Source organism: Panthera onca, chromosome F2, assembly GCF_046562875.1.
Source record: "Panthera onca isolate mPanOnc1 chromosome F2, mPanOnc1 haplotype 2, whole genome shotgun sequence".
NCBI lineage: Eukaryota > Metazoa > Chordata > Mammalia > Carnivora > Felidae > Panthera > Panthera onca.
In genome coordinates this window covers 64,122,589-64,141,939 of record NC_138356.1, presented here as the reverse complement: position 1 = coordinate 64,141,939, position 19,351 = coordinate 64,122,589, and the positions used below count along the sequence as shown (strand labels likewise).

The 19,351-nt window shown below is 41.3% G+C and overlaps 1 protein-coding gene across 5 annotated transcripts in view; it reads right to left on the bottom strand.

The window, feature by feature from the left end:
- COL14A1 (collagen type XIV alpha 1 chain) overlaps window positions 1-19,351 on the bottom strand; it is a 210,828-nt gene that overhangs the window by 25,851 nt on the left and 165,626 nt on the right. For all 5 annotated transcript variants that reach the window (XM_078441830.1, XM_078441832.1, XM_078441833.1 and 2 more), the window contains exons 41-43: window positions 10,902-10,955; window positions 10,365-10,436; window positions 548-583 (exon numbers count right to left, since the gene is read on the bottom strand). In XM_078441830.1, coding sequence (XP_078297956.1) covers window positions 548-583; window positions 10,365-10,436; window positions 10,902-10,955 — 162 coding nt within the window. The remainder of the gene's footprint in view (window positions 1-547; window positions 584-10,364; window positions 10,437-10,901; window positions 10,956-19,351) is intronic.

The window sequence follows — 19,351 nt, the reverse complement described above, 5'->3', positions numbered from 1 at the left end:
TTCTATCAGGCAACAGCACAATTCTATCAGCAGCTGCACAATTTCTCAAAAGGGAGAGAACGTCCCTAAAACAAACTGACTTACAGGATACAGCCAGTTCGTTGATGTATGTCTGCCATTGGCTGTTAACATTGGCCCATCAGGCAAGACACAAGCCCCATTTCTACTACTTGGCAAATGTACAGGGCTTTTGTTTCTCTGATGCCTTTTTACATCCATTGTATAAGTCTGTCCTCAAATTCACTCCGGAGTTCAGAGTTGTTTGATCCTCTCTCTCTGATCCTTAAAGAAATGGGCCTGAGGTCATTTAGCTGAATGGCAGCAGATACACAACTAGAAACCTGCTCTCCTGACTTCTAGCCCACCGGGTGTTTTTCCACCTGACAATGTGCTCACAGTCCAATGAGTTGAGGAGAGCGAGGAGAGAGGGAATGAAATAAGAGCAATGAATAATCATGACAGTATAAATGGTCATCCTTTATCAGGCTTTGGTGATGAAAGATGTGCAGCCAGCTGTGCGTGATAAACAGAGCCGGAGGGTACTTACTCTTTCTCCTCGTTCCCCCTTTGCTCCAGGGATACCCTGTAAAAATCGTAAATCGTCAAGTTACTTATCACACTGCATTCAGCTGGGCATAATGAGGATGCATCTTTTCTTATTTTGTTAAGATGTTTTTCTTAGCTCTAGTGATTGTGCAGCACAAACAGGTACACAACAGGAATAAACAAACAGCGACCTGTAAACCCAGCAAACAGAAGTAGCTCTTTGAAATATTTTGCTCCCCCAGCCTTTGAATAGGTAGAGAGAGCATTTTTTTTTAACACAAAATTGGGATCATGGGGCAATGCTGTTTTGTCATGTAGTTTCACTGAATAGATCGCTCGCATCTTTTCACACTAAACATCTCCCGCCCACGGATTGTACTCTACCGATGCTTCCTGATTTATCTTACAAACCTCTGCTGAATAGCTAAATTGTTTCCATTTTTAAAAGAAGGAAGTAAAAGATCTTCCACCGTAAGAGTTCAGGGTAAGAGATGACATTTGTGAAACCCCATAACCCGACTCCGCTTTCCGTCTGGCGTCACAGCACACAATTCCTTCCCCACAGTTCTCCCTGATAACGGGCACTCATATTAACATGAATTCTCAGTTAAATTATTATTTTGTTTCGTGGCTTAGCTACTCTTTGACCCATAAGAAACTATTATTACGGCACACATTTTTACTGAAAAGATAAGGGAGTTTGCAAGGTATCTGTAATGAATTGACACTAATAAGCAAAACATGTGTCTTCAGAGCATTCCACCTGTCGTTTCGACTCTAAAACAACGTAGTAGAATTCACTGAGCAATATTTTTATAGTCTCTACCAAAAGGATAGTAAATGGCATTTACAGATGGAATGTACCCACATGGTCAGACTGTTGGAGTTGTTACAATAATCTCAACAGGTCCCACCCAAGTATCTTCTCCAGAATCTCTACTTGATCAACAGTCACCTTCAAAATTGTGGTTCACCCCATGGTGTGCAGGGATATTGACTTTCTGGAAAAATAAGATGCCCTGAATTGTAGTGTTAGCCGTTTTTGGAGGTGTAAATCCATCTACTGTGGTTGATTTCAAGCTACAAATGTGCTGTCACTCAAGACGGAAATGAGATGGGAAGAGAAGCACGTAACCTACTCTCCTGAGCAGCTGCAAGCAGCTGGAGCCCACCACTGGTTGTCTTTTCTCCTCTCTCCCTTGCATCTCGCATGTCTATTCAACACACACACACACACACACACACACACACACACACACACACACATTTTTGCATTGCAATTTCTCATAGCCATTCCTTCTATTCCACGACCCAAGTACTACCCTTACCATGTCACAATCTCACACCAGGCCATTTGCAACTTCCTTCTAACTGACTTCCCTAACTAAAGACCCCCTTTCCAAACCCTCCCCCACATAACCACTAGTCCTTCCTCAGATACCACCAGCATACAACTTACAAAGCTCAGAGACCACTGAATGATGGCAGCTCCTCCTCTATTCAGAATCAGTCATTCTTAGACACCCATGAGACAAAGTTGGTTCTTCAGTTCAGTCTTTTGTTATCTACCTCCAGCCTCCCTATCTGCTACTCCTCAAAATTACACTTTCTCATTCTCACAGACCTGACCTACCCAGTGCATGAAAACATTTGAAATGTAAGAAAAATATTAAAGTATTTAGAAACATAAATCTTATGAGTGAAGTATCAACGGTAGGAATATTCTAATATCAGTTATTTGACACTGCATGTTTCTTGTCCTATTTACTTAACTGCAAATCAGCTTATGGATTTCTTGTCTCTGTAGATGGTAGGATCTCCCAAACTGGAAACCATAACTTACATTACTTTATATTTCTTTTTTTAAAGTTTTTATTTTGAGAGAGAGAGCATGAGCTGGGGAGGAGCAGACAGAGAGGAAAAGAGAGAATCAGAAGCAGGCTCTGTGTACCATCAGTGTGGAGCCCGACAGGGGGTTCAATCCCACAAACCGCGAGACCATGACCTGAGCCGAAATCAAGAGTCAGATGTTCAACCGATTGAGCCACCCAGGCGCCCCTATTTATATTTCTAAAACCACCTAGCCTGTTTCCTGCATAAAAGAGTTGCTCAAACACTCAACTAAGTCCAATATTAAACTGAAACATTTATTATAAATCTAGGACTTTTGTCTGCTTCCTCTGACCTTGAGTTTCCTTTTGTTATGTTAATAAAGTGAGAAGAAAAATATTAAGTGACTTCAACCATAAAAATAAATTTACCCTTTAGTGTACCATATGATAATTTTTCAAGATTACAATCAACAAAGCCCAAGATGGGGCACCCAGGTGGCTCTGTCGGTTGAGCGGCCGACTTCGGTTGAGGTCATCATCTCATAGCTTGAGTTTGAGCCCCGCGTTGAGTTCTGTGCGACAGCTCAGAGCCTGAAGCCTGCTTTGGATTCTATGCCTCCTTCTCTCTGTCCCTCCCCTGCTCACATTCTGTCTGTCTCTCTCTCTCAAAAATAAACATTTAAAAAATATTAAAAAAAAAAAAAAAACAAAGCCCAAGAGAACTTTATTTAAAAACATACACACACTCATACACATAATGAACATTAGTTCTGGGTACATGGGTGCTCACTCTAAATTCTTACCACTTTGTGATTGTTTGAAATTTTTCATACTAGTATTTTCAGAAAAAAATAGATGAGACATGGGATCTGTAAGCCACTTAAACTCTCTGAGCTTCTTTCTTTGTAGTATCAGGCCAGTAAATTAAATGGTCTCTGGGGTTCCTTACAAGGCTAACGTGCTAGCATCTCACAATGTCGTCATTATTTGGAATGAGGTAGCTCAAGGAACAGGATTTATGAAAAATACAAGCTGGGCTTGCCAGGGCAGAATCTCAGACTCTACAAAGAAAGCATATCCTCACTATAACCTCTCTCCACATGTAGGTTCCATACTCAGTCTGTGTCTAGTTCCCAAACTCCTGTCTCCCCGTTTCTTGGGACTATGCTTGGGACATAGCAGGTACTCAAAAATATGTTAACTGAATGAACGAATGGCTGAATTTTACTTCAAATCTGGATGGCAGCTTCATTTTAACTTCCTTGATTGAAAAAAAAAAAGATATTTAAGACATTCTCAGACATTGAGCTCCTAGACCATTAGAAAAAGAGTTGATTCTGTTAGAAGTATCCAATTTCCTTTATAAAACTTTTTTTTTTTTGGCTGAAGTAAGATTTACAAGGCATCCTTCCTTCACAATTCTTTTCAGATTCTTATAGATGTACTGGTGTTGTCCTCCTCATTTCTTAGACTCCACAAATGGTCAAGTCCCCAAAGATGCAGCAATGTCCCCTTATAGGTTTAACTGGAGAAAAGAGCTACTTATGTTACCATGAAATAAATCTTTAATGGAACCAGCTTTTCAAGCATTAAATGTACAACAAAAGCCAAAAATCAGCAAAAAAAAAAAGTAAATATTCCACTTTTTAAATATATTCAGACACCATCTGCAAATACCAGCAGTTTAACACTTTAGCAGCTTTTGCCATGTCACAGGCATTGTTCTCGGCGTGTTAACCTATTTAACCCTATAACACACTTGTAAGATTAACTCATTTATTTAATCCTTGTAAGACTCCGAGAAAGCAGACTAATTTATTCTTTGTCACAGCCCTAGAAGAAATTATTTCCATTTTGCATATAAGAAAAGTAATGCAGGAAGAGGTTGAACAACTCAACTCGCCCATGGTCACACAGTGAGAAAATGGAAAAGCTGGGACCAGAACCCCATCAGCCAGTCTCCGGAGTCTGTTGCCTCCCCAGCAAAGTGTGCTTTCAGCAAAATGAATGAGAACACTATTCGACAATCTGCCAGCCAGTGTCTTCCATTCCATTTCCTAATTACACAATAATAAAAAAGCAATCATGCATCCCTCCAACTTAACCCTCACAATTCAGAATTCAGTGTTAACTTGGGTCATTTCTTTCTTTTTTTAAAAAAATTTGTTTAATGTTTATTTATTTTTGAGAGAGAGAGAGAGAGAGAGAGAGAGAGAGAGAGAGAGATTGTGAGTGGGGGAGGGGCAGAGAGAGAGGGAGACACAGAATCCGAAGCAGGCTCCAGGCTCTGTCGTGGGGCTTGAACCCACAGACCCCAAGATCATGACCAGAGCTGAAGTTGGACACTTAACTGGCTGAGCTACCCAGGCACCCCTAACTTGAGTCATTTCTTAAAAACCAGTTGATCTAGAATATATTTATTTTTGAACCAATACACTATTTGACATCTCCATTGCTAGCTATTGTTTATTAAATTGGCTTCCTCCAAATGTTTAAAACTTAGGAATTAGAGGGCCAACCTGACTGATAACAAAACCTGACAGGTCAGCCCCTTCTGGTACATAGGGATGGATATGTTTAATCCGGCCTGAAATCCCTCAAACTCAGCCTCACGATGCAGGTTATTAAGTAGCTACAGGGCACAGCTAGGCAATTTCAGTGAAAGATCCATTTAGTAGAATATCTGTATGGCAAGAAGTTATTTGTTATTCCAACGTCTCTGACATCTTTTCCTTTGATTTTTGCAAAGTAAAACAAAAACAAAATAAAAATTCCTGAGCAAGGGAAGGTCCATAACTCCACCAAAGTATGCTTTGAGGGAAAACACACATTCCCTGTAAACGTAGGCAAGAAAAAGTGGCACATTTTCCTGTAATTTTAGGAATCACTGAAATGTAAAGAAAAGAAACTACAGTAGTTACATTCATAGGTTCACAGAAGTTTAGTGCCGAGGGAAGAGGAATGATCTCATCATGGTCCAAGTCCCACACATTAAAGATGTCTGTTAACTCAAATCAAAACATCCTCGCTCAGCTCTAAAGGTCTTCCATGGTCTGACCCTCCGTGTCTAAGAATAATCTCCTAGACTCCCCTGCACATCAGCCTAACTAGAATACACACTGACCCTTATTCTTTCTTCCTTTTAACAAAGACTGATTAAGAAACTTCTATGAAACTGAGCTGGAATCTAGGAATAAAAACATGAGTACATGGGTATGATGACATTTCTGCCCTTGAGGAATGGTCATTTCAGTGGAGGACTTGGCATGGAGATTTATATGAAATGTCTCAGCCTAAGGAGGTGGGGGAGGGGAGGTCCTCACACAGAAAATGCACAGTTTTCAAGAGAGACTAGCCAGGAGCTCACCAGGTGGGGCAAGGAGGAGAAAGCAGCCCAGACAAATGGGAAAATGTCCCAGAGACCAAACAAGTATGAAACAGTATAGCACGTGTTGGGAGAGCTTTACATAACTTGGGATGACTCAACTGCAGATGAAGGGATAGTGGGAGGTCAGTTGGAAGGGAAAGGAAGGGCTCATCATGAAGGGCCACATATACCTGGCTGAATATGTGGGACCCATCCTCTGGTAACAGGATCTGGTGAGGAGATTCAAGCCAGGGAATGACACATCAAAGATATATTAGAAGGATCATCCAGCAACTGGGGAATGGATGAGACCAGGGCTAGAGCAGAGGCCAGGGAGCGGGTTAGAGCTTCCTGTGATAAACTCGGTGAGAAACAACAAGGGTGCAAAATATAATTGTGGCAGGTGCCACGAAGCGAGAGAAAGAGTCGAAAAATATAAAAGGTACAAAAGATGCAGTGCTTTGTGTTGGCTTTATGTTTTACCACAATCCCCATTGAAACAATGCCAACTCCCTGCCTTTGTGGAAGCAAAGCACACCCTCCTTTCAGGATCCAAAGGAAATGCTGCCTCCTTCAGGAGCTATTCTCCTCATCGCATCAGTTCAGGGAATAGCTCCCTCTCTGCCTCTTCCTCTCTGTCTTTCTGTAGGTCTCTCTGTCTCTCAATGGGACTTCCATAGCAATTTTGTTGTCTTTCCCTTAAACCATTTCTCACTTTTTGCCTTTTATTATACCTACTTACATTTAAAAAAATCACTCTTGGGGTACCTAGGTGGCTTAGTCGGTTGAGCATCCGACTCTTGGTTTGGGCTCAGGTCATGATCGTACAGTTTTGTGAGTTCGAGCCTCGAGTTGGGCTCTGTGCACACAGAGTGGAGCCTGCTTGGGATCCTGTCTCCCTCTTTCTCTTTCTGCCCCTCCCCCCACTCGTGCTTTCTCTCCCTCTTAGAATAAATAAATACACTTTAAAAAATCATTTATGTATTTTTTAAAATTTATTTTAATGTTTATTTATTTTTGAGAGAGAGAGAGAGAGAGAGAGAGAGAGAGAGAGGACAGAGCACAAGCAGGGAAGGGGCAGAGAGAGAGGGAGACACAGAATCTGAAGCAGGCTCCAGGCTCTGAGCTGTCAGCACAGGGGCCAACATGGGGCTTGAACTCACGGACTGGGAGATCATGACCTGAGCTGAAGTCAGACACTTAACTGACAGAGCCACCCAGGTGTCCCTTAAAAAAAATCTTAAAACAAAATCACTCTCTAGACTTTCCATGAATGTGGGAAAATTCCTTGGTCATCTTTTGTACCCCTCGGAACCCCTCTTCCCCATGTCTCTTGCATATATTGTGACTACCCAGCAAATATTTTTACATGAGTGACTTAGGAAACTGACGTCCTGACAGTCTAGATAAATGGCTTCAGTGATGTGGCTCGCACAGCTAGTTAAGGTCATGTCAGGGCCACTTCTAGAACCCAGAAATCCTGACTTCTAATGCAGCGCTCTTTAAATGATGTAGTGGACCTGTCTACCTATATTGATCTCAAGCTAAACTCATGGCCCCTTCTTACATGAGCTTCATCTCTGTGTGCTCCCCTGCAGGGGAGGCACTGTATTTTAGCCGAGTCTTAAACCTCAGGTAGGAGCTACGCTGGCAGCCGCAGCAAAGCACGGTCCACCCGGGGAAGTCGGTGGCTGCAGGCAGAGTGCATGAAAGCACACGTTCCTGGCACCGGCCTAGGAAACACGTTGCTATTTTCAGTAGGGCAGTCTGTCTTTCTTGGTCTCTTTCCCTCCTGCCTTCCTAGACAGACATCCATGGGAAATCAATCAAGGCCTTAACACCACGACACTGAGCCTGCTTTACTAGTCACGCCAGTCTGGCAGCCAGCAGGCATCTGGCTGCTCACCTCCCGGAGCACGGAGCACGGAGCACGAGGAAAAGTCTGGGCGAGACAGATCAGAGAACAACTGGCTTTTGACAGAATACCCACAGCCTACCACTGTGGCGTCCCCGCCCAGTGCCTATACACTAAATGGTTTCTGTCTTGGATAAAAATTCCAGAGCCACGGGGGCCCTTTTCTGTTGATTTACAATGATCGAAGACAATATTATTAACGAGTGCTTTCTTTCCGGGAAATAGTTTGTTGGCATTTCTATATGGCCATATTCAAGAGCTACAGCAGGCCAGGTGGATAAGCAGAGTGGGGTTCTGCTTACCTAACACATTCTCCACCCTTTGTACACCCCATTTTCTTCTCCGTAGGATCCTGGAGCTGGTTCTTCTCTCCTATCCCATCTCTCATAGATCATATGAACCCAACTCAGGTTAAGGGAAACTAGTTCTAGGAGGTGTCAGCAAAAGTTCAAGGAACAAAAAGATCAGCTCGTGCACACGTGATTTTATTAACCAAATTAACCGGCTCTTGTTTTTTCTCATTTCATTTCAGGATGCCTCAAAGTCTTTGATGTCCTGAAATCCCTCATGACTTTCTGAGAAACAGATTTAGTATGCACAGTCTCTGACACTGCTTTAACCAGCACCCCTTACTCTCCGAGCCCCACTGACATATTCCAGAACTCTTGTTCCCAAGAACAGTTTGGGAAGCAGACTAAAGCCTGGTAGGAGAGATAATGTTTTCAATTCTCTTTTCTGGTGAGGAATAGACTAGGACCAAATGAACGGAAAAGTTTACAGTGAAAGGATGGTACAGACAGGAGTGTGTGTGTGTGTGTGTGTGTCTATGCACATGTGCCTGCATGTGTGCTTGTGCATGATCATGAAGGTGAGTGCTAGGGTATGCTTCCACATGCATGACCATAATTAGTAATACCATTTTGGATTAAACCTATATGTGTGAAGAGAAAGCAATCAAATTTTCTTCTGTGACCCATTACAGCTGGATTTGAAAAGAGGAGATATAAAAGTGTTTGAACAACGACATTGTAGTTAGAATGAGTATATGGCTTTGTAAAGTAACTGCTGAGAAGAGCATTCATTTGGGTGTGCAAATAAGGATGTGCTTGCTAAAATCTGGAGGCATTTTTTATGTTCATATCTTGTGTGTGTGTGTGTGTGTGTGTGTGTGTGTGTGTGTGTGTATACACCTGCATATGTGTCATGTAAATCTTAGCTTGGGAAAGAACTCTGAGGATGACATAATTGTACTGAAATGAGTTTAGAGAACAAAAAGTAGTATGGCAGTCTGGGTAGCCAGAGGGAGAGTGGTGTCTTTCCAAATGAGAACCAATGTTTCTGTAATGTTTTGTTGACTGTGGTAGGCAGAAAAAGCATCCCCCAGACTGTCCATGTCCTAATCCCCAGACCTGTAAATATATTACCTTATGTGGCAATAGAGACTCTGAAAATGTGACTTAGTCAAACATTTTGAGGTTATCTAGGGACACTATCTAGGATTATCCGGTGGCCCAGATATAATCATGTAGGTCCTCAAGGCAAAAAACCTTTCTAGACTGTGCTCAGAGGGAGATGTGATTAGGGAAGAATGGCCAGAGAGCCGAAACACTGCCGACTTTGGAGATGGAAGTAGGCCATCAGCCAAGGAATGTGGGGGTCTTTGGACACTAGAAAAGACAAAGAAATAGATTCTCCTCTAGAAGCTCCAGAAAGGAAATGCCAACACCTTGATTTTAACCCAATGAGACCATGTCAGACTTCTGACCTAAAGAACTATAAATTAATAAATTTGTGTAGTTTTAAGCCACCAAGATTGCAGTAATCTGCTATGGCAGCCATAGAATCTTAGCTCGTTTACATCTCCACCCTCACCCTTCAGATTTCACTCTTCCACAACTTCTTCACCTGTTTGCGGTACTGCATACATTTATGCATCTCCAATTACTTCAGTTTACGGATACAGATTTAGTGTGTCACAGATAATGTCAGAATGCTGACTAATACCGACATATAGAAGGAACAACTTGAAAGTCACAGAAGATGCCATATGTGGTTTTGGAGGCCATTAAATGCAACCACCTCAGCCTACAGATGAGGAAACCGACCCGGATGTGCTCATTTCTTTCTCTCCTATCTCTCTCTCTCTCCTTGAGTCTATCTCTATCCCTCCCGTTGATCACACTTAAAAACCCTCAGAAACTAGAAGCACAAAAATGGGAGGTAATTAGTTCCACTTACTGGCTTTCACTTATTTGCTTACGTGTGAGTGTGTGTTTCGATGGGAAATCTTGTCTTTCTTGCAGGATTTCAAAAGAAAAACCTATTCCCATTCTTATTAATGCTTGAATTTCTCAACTTTGTATTTTTTCCCCAGGAGACAGGCCTAATTAACACATAGCTATTATACCCAATCCCTGTAAAGATGACACTGAACTTACCTAGACAAACAGAGAATTGCAAACAATGGAAATATACATAAGCAGAAGCATAGCTGATTATTCCCTATGGGGACCATCTGTCTCTAGCCATGATATATGCACGGTCTGAGCTTACTCTTTCCCCAAGAAGCTTCTCTGGTTTCCTTCATACATTCCCACAGAGTCCAATACTGAAGAAACATTTTTGGCCAACAGAGATGCTGGTAAATTTAAACACATACGTAAACCAAGGGATGACTGAGCACCTGCTACTGCTGCATACTCACAGGTGGTCCTAGGGCACCTTGAGGCCCCATGCTTCCTGTGATCCCTGGGACTCCAGGGGCGCCGGGAATGCCCTGAATAGAGAGAGAGGAGAATGGAACAAAGGTGAGTACTCATACATTCTCATCGAAGACAGCCAGTTCTCAAGAAGGAGTAACAAACACACACAGCGATAGCTTCCTTCTCCCTCAACACCAAGACTTGGAGCAATATCCATTGCTCATTCCTGTTCCCAACTACCATAAAAGTAGGGGAGATATTTTTCAGAAGCCCCACTATTAGGCGTAGTTTGTTCAAATTTGAGCCTTAGCTATGTTTAAGGAAAACTAAATCAATGCAGGGGATTGTATAGGCAAAGGGGCTCTGATAGAATTATCAAGCAACATGGATATATCAGGTAGAGCTCTGTACCAAGGAGTGAGTTGTTAACCCAGAGCAAAGATGGCTGCCAAGGTGAAGGTTGAGCAAAAGAAAATTTCTCAAAAGAAATGAAATGCTCTAACGCAGAACATATCCTAGTAGTTTCTGGAAATACTTACAATTGGCCCAGGTGGTCCTGGAGGGCCAGAGGACCCATCTTTTCCAGGAAAGCCCTGGGGAAAAGAAACAGTGTGTTAACTATGCAATTGCTTTATATGGTTTTCAGATAGATGTACTTAATCCCATTTAATATTTGGAGGGGGCAAGTGCTGTTGCTTACTCTGGACTTCTAAGGATTCACCGCTTCTAAACCCTTCATAAGAATTGTTCTTGGCAAGACTTTTGTGTCTGTTGGCTCTGTGAAATTGTCTAGCACAAGAATTTTAGGTCTAAGTGAGACATGCCACTTACAAACTTAAACAGGAACTTGTTTCCAGAAAGTTTTTTTCTTAAACCAAGCATAACAAATGAAAAGGGAGATGAAGTTTTGGTAATCAATCAGGCAAAAAGACAAAAAGACGAGTCAGTATCCTTCATGATCTGAAGTCAGAGAGCATTTGGGGCAAGGACTATCAAAGAAATCGACATTACAAAATTACTATAATATCTGAAACTGCAACTCTTCAGGAGCAGCCTGGAGAACAGTGGGGTAGGTTTCCTGTTGCAATGATATGGTTTTGACTGCTGGGCCAACTTGTTCAATGTGTCATCACGAGCTTACAAATGAGTGCATGCTGGCTTCCCATTCCATGTTGGAAGGGCTTAAGGCAGAAGGCAAATGATATTCCTTCTGAAAGTATCTTCCTAAATGATTTAATGTGGGTAAGTGTGTGTTGGTTTTATGTGAAAAATATAACAGTCGGCACGAGTGATTCTTGAATGGTTATGGTTCTAAACTGTGGATGCCGGTCCTTCCAATCCAGTTAAAGACAGGAAAAAGGATCTTCAGTCTGAATTTTATAACAGGTTAATAAAATATTAATCAAAACATCGTGTTCTTCTACATGGAGAAGTGAACTTTTTGTCTTGAGATTTGTCTCTCTTCGGAATAAAATCCATTTCCATCTCAAACCAACTCAACCCAAGTCAAATCAACCTCTCTTGGCTCACTTGTTGCCTCTCCCAATTCCTTTTCTGAAATCCGTGCCACTTTTCCAGTGAGCTGTTTTTTCCCACTTTGTCTTGTCCATGAAAATCATCTTCTTAGGGGTTCCTGTCCACATTCCCATTCTCTCTCCCTACTTCAAGGTATCAAATAGAAGAGTAAAGATGAGACTGGACAAAAGGATACGGGGTGTGACTGGGAAGAAAGGAACCAAAGGGGCATGATGAGGGGGTGGGATAAATATGTAGGAACAGCACTGGGGGGCCGGCAAGGCCCTCTCATGCTCTCAAGCTCAAATACTGGCAACTCTGAAAACTAGATAAGGTTGATGATTCTAGAGCTCACCGATATTTGTGATTTTCCTTTTCTGCCCAGGCACATTGTGAGGCTAAATTCCCAGGCTCTGGTTCCAGGAATCATGTTGGAGCCACAGCGCTGAATTCTGGCCAATGGAAAGGGGCCAGTTCCAGTTCTGGCTTATGAAAATTTCCTGTGGGTAATCCTCCACTCTCTTTTCCCCTTTTGTAGCAACTTCAGAGCCCACATGTTAAAGATTAAAGTGTCCCAGGATGGAAAGACCCCGAGTTTCTAAATGACCATATGGAGCAGAGACTAGACCTCCCCACTCCTCTATCTTGTTGATAGCATTGGGTTGTGAGCCAACAATAGACTTTATTTTATTTTATTTTATTTTATTTTATTTTATTTTATTGCATTAAACCACTGAGATTTTAGGGTTGTTTGTGATATCAGTTATCCTACACTAATATACCTGCCGCTAGTTGTGGGTTTTTTTACTACTATTTCTGTTTTTTCATTTAAGACATTCAGTCAAAAATATTAAGTCAGGGGGCACCTGGCTGGCTCAGTCACTAGAGCATGGCTCTTGATCTCAGGGTCATGAGTTCAAGCCCCATGTTGGGTTTAGAACTTACTTAAAAAAAATTAATTCAAAAAGCTGCAGTAATAGACCCCGATACAGATTAAGTTACACAAACACACACACACACACACACACACACACACACACACACACACACACCCTTTTGGGGATTTGTTAACTAAATAGCAAAAATTAATGCTGACATAGTCTGAAAGAAATTATTTTGCATGTTGTTTAAATGTAACATAAAAGATCAGAATATGTGAGAGATGAGCAGGACCTAAGATCTCCTTCAGTTCAATCCTCTCATGGTGTAAGTGAGAAAACGTGGGACCAAGAGAAGTTAGGAGACCTTATAATTAAAAATAAAAAGGAATTTTAAAAAATATATTATTTTCTCAATGAAGTTCACATAAGAAAAAAATGGACTCTGGGCACGTATTCGATAATTTAAGAAGACATTTTAAAAAGAAAATTTTTTGCTTCCTGCCTTAAAACTCTTCCAGCAGTGGATGGGAAGCAAACACGGACCTGCGTGTAACCCACACATGACACACGGTCAACACAACGCCCAGCAATCAACACCGTAGCGTTGCTGCAGGAGGCCTTCCCCAAAACAAGCAGGGGCAAGTTTATTCACAGAGGGAGGCAAGCCATGGCATATTTTCTTAAAAGAAAAGTGCATCAGGGGCACCTGGGTGGATCAGTTGGTTAAGCCTCCGACCTCGGCTCATCATCTCACAGCCGGTGAGTTCGAGCCCCGTGTTGGGCTCTGTGCTGACAGCTCAGAGCCTGGAGCCTGCTTTGGATTCTGTAACTCCCTCTCCTGCCCCTCCCCTGCTCACACTCTGTCTCTCTCTCAAAAATAAATAAACCCTAAAAAAAAAATAAGAAAACTGCAAGATTCCAAGGAAGATCTGCAGGAAATAACACATTTACGCCCCCCTCCCAATCATGAGGAAGGAGCTGAAAAAGAGGCACATCAGTTCTGTCCTCCACAGCGGCACTGAAGGATGTTCTTGTGAACAGTTCTGAATTCTCCTGATTTCTGGACCCCACATGTGACTCATCTGGAAGGGAAGACAGAGCAATGTTCCTACATCATAGGAGCTAAATTTGGCGGAGGGGCTCATGGTTGAGTGTGATCAAAAGAGGATGCTAGAGAGAGCCAAAACATAAAGACTCCTAAAAACTGAGAACAAACTGAGGGTTGATGGGGGGTGGGTGGGAGGGGAGGGTGGGTGAGGGGTATTGAGGAGGGCACCTGTTGGGATGAGCACTAGGTGTTGTATAGGAACTAATTTGACAATAAATTTCATACTAAAAAAAAAAAGGATGCTAGACAAGATGTTTGCTTACTCTGTGTCATTCTACCTGCCAGAAGCTGAGAGGGCAGACATTAAGTTTTACTCATTGTTCCATTCCTAATATTTTCCTAGCACATTGCTGGCACAAAACTAGGTACTAACAAAATGTTAGTTAGAATTCGAATAAAATTGAGGATGCTGGAAGAAGTATTCTGATTACTGTGTTGACTAAGTATTAATCTCAAGCATAATTAGTCTGGAAATGTGTGTAGGGCAGGGGGGAAATGCCAGTGTCATCGCCCTTGCTGCTGAGCTGTCCACAATGCAGGAGAAAGGCATCAGGAGTCAGGGACTTTCAGAAGCTGAAATTTCATTTCAGTGAATGTCTTAGGGGTAATTTTCTAGAAGCAGACCTGGATATTATGCCTTTGATATCTAGAGGGACTCTACTTGGGAGGCACCTGCTAGGGAGGAAAGGAGGCGGGAGAGGGCCTGGGAAGAGGCATGAGAATTGGCTATCACTGAAGTCTGGCCTCAGCTTATCCCATGAGGAGAGCTGGAGTGGGAGTTATAGCCCAGCTATAACCTATGGTAAGGTTTTATTCATTCCTATCAGTTAGTCATTAACCGGGACCAAGGTGGCATTTCCAAGGGCAATTCTCCGTGGAAGGGCCAATTCTGAACCATTAGCAGTCAACATCCACAGCTACAGGATGCAGGACACCTGCCAGGAAAGGGGGATCTGATCAGGACACTAACAGTGGCCACTCTAGTGCATTTTACGCTAGCACCTTCTTTCAAGGATTGTCATGAACAATCGAGCATGTTTGGATATGACAGTTCAAGAATAAAAGCATTCTTAAGGTTACCGTGGGTTACCGGCTTCTCTGATTCCAAAATAAAACGCACTCGTTCCATATTGTTATAACTAAGATGATATTAAAATTAATACCATTTTAGAATCATTATCCAACCCATTTTCCCCAAATTTTCTTCCTAACCCTAGAAAATAAAAAGTTCACATTTTTCATCATGTAAATATGATTTGCAGTTTAATTTTTTAATCACATGAGTAAACATGTTTTTTTACTTGGAAGCCTCACATTTGTCACATTAGAAAATTATTTGCAGAGCTACTCTGTGCTGTGCTTTCTGGTAGGATTTGGATAGCTAATGAGGAACAACACAGTCTTTCCAAGAAGTTTCCAGTTTTGAGCAAAGTCAATGATTGAAAGAAAATGACAATGTGCTATGATGATGGATGAGAAGAGTTCCATGGAAACATGTAGGAAGAACACAGCATCCTGGCAAGGGAATGGAGAGAGGGCTTGACTGGAGAGACGTTTGAATCAAGGGACCCAGGATGATCGGGCCACTGCATTAGTTTCCCTGCCTGTGGGCCACCATGACACCACATTACGGCTCATCTTTGCAAACCAGGCAACATTCAGCCAGGGCTCAGATCCTGCCTCTCATCCCTTCACCTCAGGGTGAGGAGCAAGGGCAGGACCTTTTCTATACAAGAGCAATAAACCTGGTGAAGAGAAAAACTCTGTAAAATGTCCGCATGTTACAAGGCAAAATAATTGGCAAATCCTAGCCTTGGGATTCAACTTAATCTAAATCACAGCTCATCGAATGAATGGCCATCAACCCTTATCAACTAAAAATGTGTTTGCATTTCCGAGAACATTTCTATGTCTATACGTTTTCCATTTCATGTTAGGTAGCCAATCTGAGAAGATGTATGTTTGTGAATTAAGCACTCCCAGAAAAAGCAGAAGCCCCTAATTAAGCAATGAAGAATGAAGAGTAGGAAATAGAAGATTAAGTGATAAGCATAATATAGACATTCACTGAAGCCGACAAATATATTTTTTCAAGTGCATGAAATCAGCCACCCACAAACAGGGATGTTTTATGACATGAATAGATCCAGGCATTTTTCTTTTCCTGAGATTCCCACCTTAAAATATTAATATGCACCCACAACCCACATTAAAAGTAAGTTTTGCTATAAAAGCTTGAAAGGATTTTTATAATTTGTTTTTGAAAACAGTCGGCTATGAGCAAGCTGTTAAGTTATGGTTGGCTATGATTTGTCAGCAAAAGGAAATCTCCCCCAACATTTGCTTTCAAAATCACTGATACTTGAATGAATACTAAATTTACTTATGGCTGAAATTGGCAAAGTGGACTGTTTTATAGACATTTAATTAACCATTCATTCATTTCCATTTTGCTGTTTTCTTTTCCATGTTCTGGAGCATATATACACACATTGAGGTGGCAAGAATTTCCTACAGAGTCTTAAAAAGTCTGTAGTTTCTAAGTTCTGTGTCTATGAAATTTAAAGGATGAAACCAATGTGCCCACAAAGAGTGTTGTAACTAAAATTAAAGTCAGAAGCTAGAATATTTATGTTTAGGTAGCTATCAGTGTTCAGAACTGGTGACTCAATCCTGATACACACCACCCATACCTTTTTTGAAGACTTAAATGGTGAGTCACAGATATTAACCTTAAGATTCTGGAACATGCCAATTGTTAAGGTTCTCTTACACTACACCCTCAGGTACAGTGGGATCTTTAAGCAACAGGCATCTGACGGGTTTGTTTAGAGGAACCAAACCTCTCTAGTGAGGCCTAGAGAAAAACTTGAAGACATTCTTGCTGCACAATTTCAACCCTGTGGCATGGCTCTGGACTGCTGTGAGCACCAGCCAATGTACCAGCGTGGCAGTCAGCCATGGGAAATAAGATTGCTACTTGCAGCAAAGGATTAAGACCAACCACCAGATTAAGAGGCCAAGCACCAAAAAGCCACAGACTCTGTAAATACTGGCCCAGGTTAGATCAGTCATTAAGTGTTGGTACCATGTTGAGTCACACTGGGGAATTTTCAGACACACACACACACACACACACACACACACTATCTATGTGTGTATAAATGTATATACAAACATGTGCATATATTTACATATATATACACAATACACCTTTTAATAGAGTCATATATGTATATATTACATATGTAATTTAAAGAATTGTTTAATATTTATTTATTTTGAAAGAGAGAGCGAGTGAGCAGGGGAGAGGGGCAGAGATAGAGGGAGTGAAAGTATCCCAAGCAGGCTCCACGTTGTCAGCACAGAGCCCAATGTGGGGCTCAATCCCATGAGACGTGAGATGATGACCCGAGCCGAAATCAAGAATTGAACACTTAACTAACTGAGCCACCCAGGTGCCCCTACATTTACATAAATTTAAATGTATGTAAATTTCCACATACATATACACATATATATAAACATATATATATATACACACACACACACATATATAAACATATTTTCAGTAACCTAAAAATTCAGTGAATTGAAACAGCAATAAAATCCTATGCAAGAAATTACTTAGACATACAGTAGGCGTAATAGTATAGCAACCCACTATACTATCCAGTGTTTCTAAAAACCTAGCTGATTATCAGAATCATTAAGCTTTTTAAAACTATCGATTCCAAAGTCACACACAAGACCTTGTGTATTGGAATCTTGAGGTCTAAGCCCAGGAATCAGTGTATTTAAAAACAAAGCAAAACTTGAAACAACAACCTGATCCCTTAAGCTGTAGAACTGCTGGTTTATGAATATGAAATGTCTGGCCTGGCCCCGAAGGATGGCCTTGGAACCAGAGTGCAAGGCAGATATGGTCTGCACCCCGTGCTCCAACAGAAGGATCTGTAAAGCCAGTAATAACACACAACAAATCCCCTAACTGTTCTCAAATGTGTCCCAGATGTGCCACTATCCAAAAGAAGGTGAAAAGTAATTGAAACATATTCCTATGTGTGAACTATCAACTTCTACTTCACCAAGAAAGTAACCCAAACTGGGTTCTTACAGCCCAAAAATTCTAGGCGAGGTATCTTCAGTCCTGTTTATTAAATATCCTTAATGCAAGACTTTCCTACATGAACATGATCCCATAGTGACCTTTATTAAACATAACGTTTAGGAAGAAAGAGCTCAGTGTTGGAGCCACAGAGATGGATTATAATCCTGGTTCCAACACTTACTAGCTGTATGGCATTGTTCAAATACTTCCATTTTCTAAGCTCCAGAGTCTTCCTCTGTAAAATGGGGGTAAAAGTGCTTAGCATTTGTGGGTTTTCTGAGGATTATGGAACTAACATCATAAAGCACCTGCACTTAGTCAATAATTAGTAATAGCGATTCCTGTTATTTTTATTCAGATAAGCTGCCAAGTCCTAACAGCAAGTACTATCATCACTGTGGCTGACTGTGAGAATGTTTCCCTGGGTTTTATAAAAACCCATCTAGACCCACAAAAAAGAAAACCAAATCATCCTCTCCACTGGCTTTGTGATGGCTTTTTACATTTCTTCTGAAGGAGGAAAATACTCAAGGGGGATAGTGTCATGAATCTTCGTATTTAAGAAAATGTTCCTTGGATAAATCTCTTATCATTGCTGAGCATTTATGATAGGAATTAAATCCAGATAATTGACTCAAATTCCAATTGTCAATAATATTTTAAATCCAATTCACTTCGATGAAATGGAACATTCATCACAAAAATGGCCTTTATATACATCAAAGCCACATCAAAAGGAAGCATGTTCCCAGTGTACTTTCAATGTGGAACCCAAGAAAGTTAAACAACAGCAACAAACCACTTGCTTTTTCTTTAGACTCCTTTTTAGAGTTCTTTAAAATCCTCCAAGGCATCTTAATTTGGCAAGCACAGGCATTATAAAATATACTGTCCTGACTTATTAGGTTACATTGAAAATAGTTAATACTAATATTTGCTAAAATTAAATTTTTATATAGAAATTCTTTATATGAATCAATTCCCACAGTAACTCTATGGAGTCAAATATTTTTTCCACTTCACAGATGAGTAAAGTGAGGCTTGGAGATAGCAAGTAACTGGCCCAATGTCATTACAGCGGGGGTTCAAACTCAGGTCTGGCGAACAGACCAAATCTACAATATTCACCACTGGCCCTGCTTCTCATAACCTCGCAAGTTCAGCAGAATTCATGTGTAGAAGATTTTTTTTCTACTATTCGATCTTTTCCAGCTGAGAGAGGGAAGCTGTGGTTATGGCATGGATATGGGAGGACCAGTAACCTGGGGCAAAGGACGCATTCCAAATGAAGTTCACGTGGAATTTAAAGATGAATACCCTCTGTACTATGGAGGAATTACTATCCACCAGGTGCCATAAAGTATCTATCTCCTT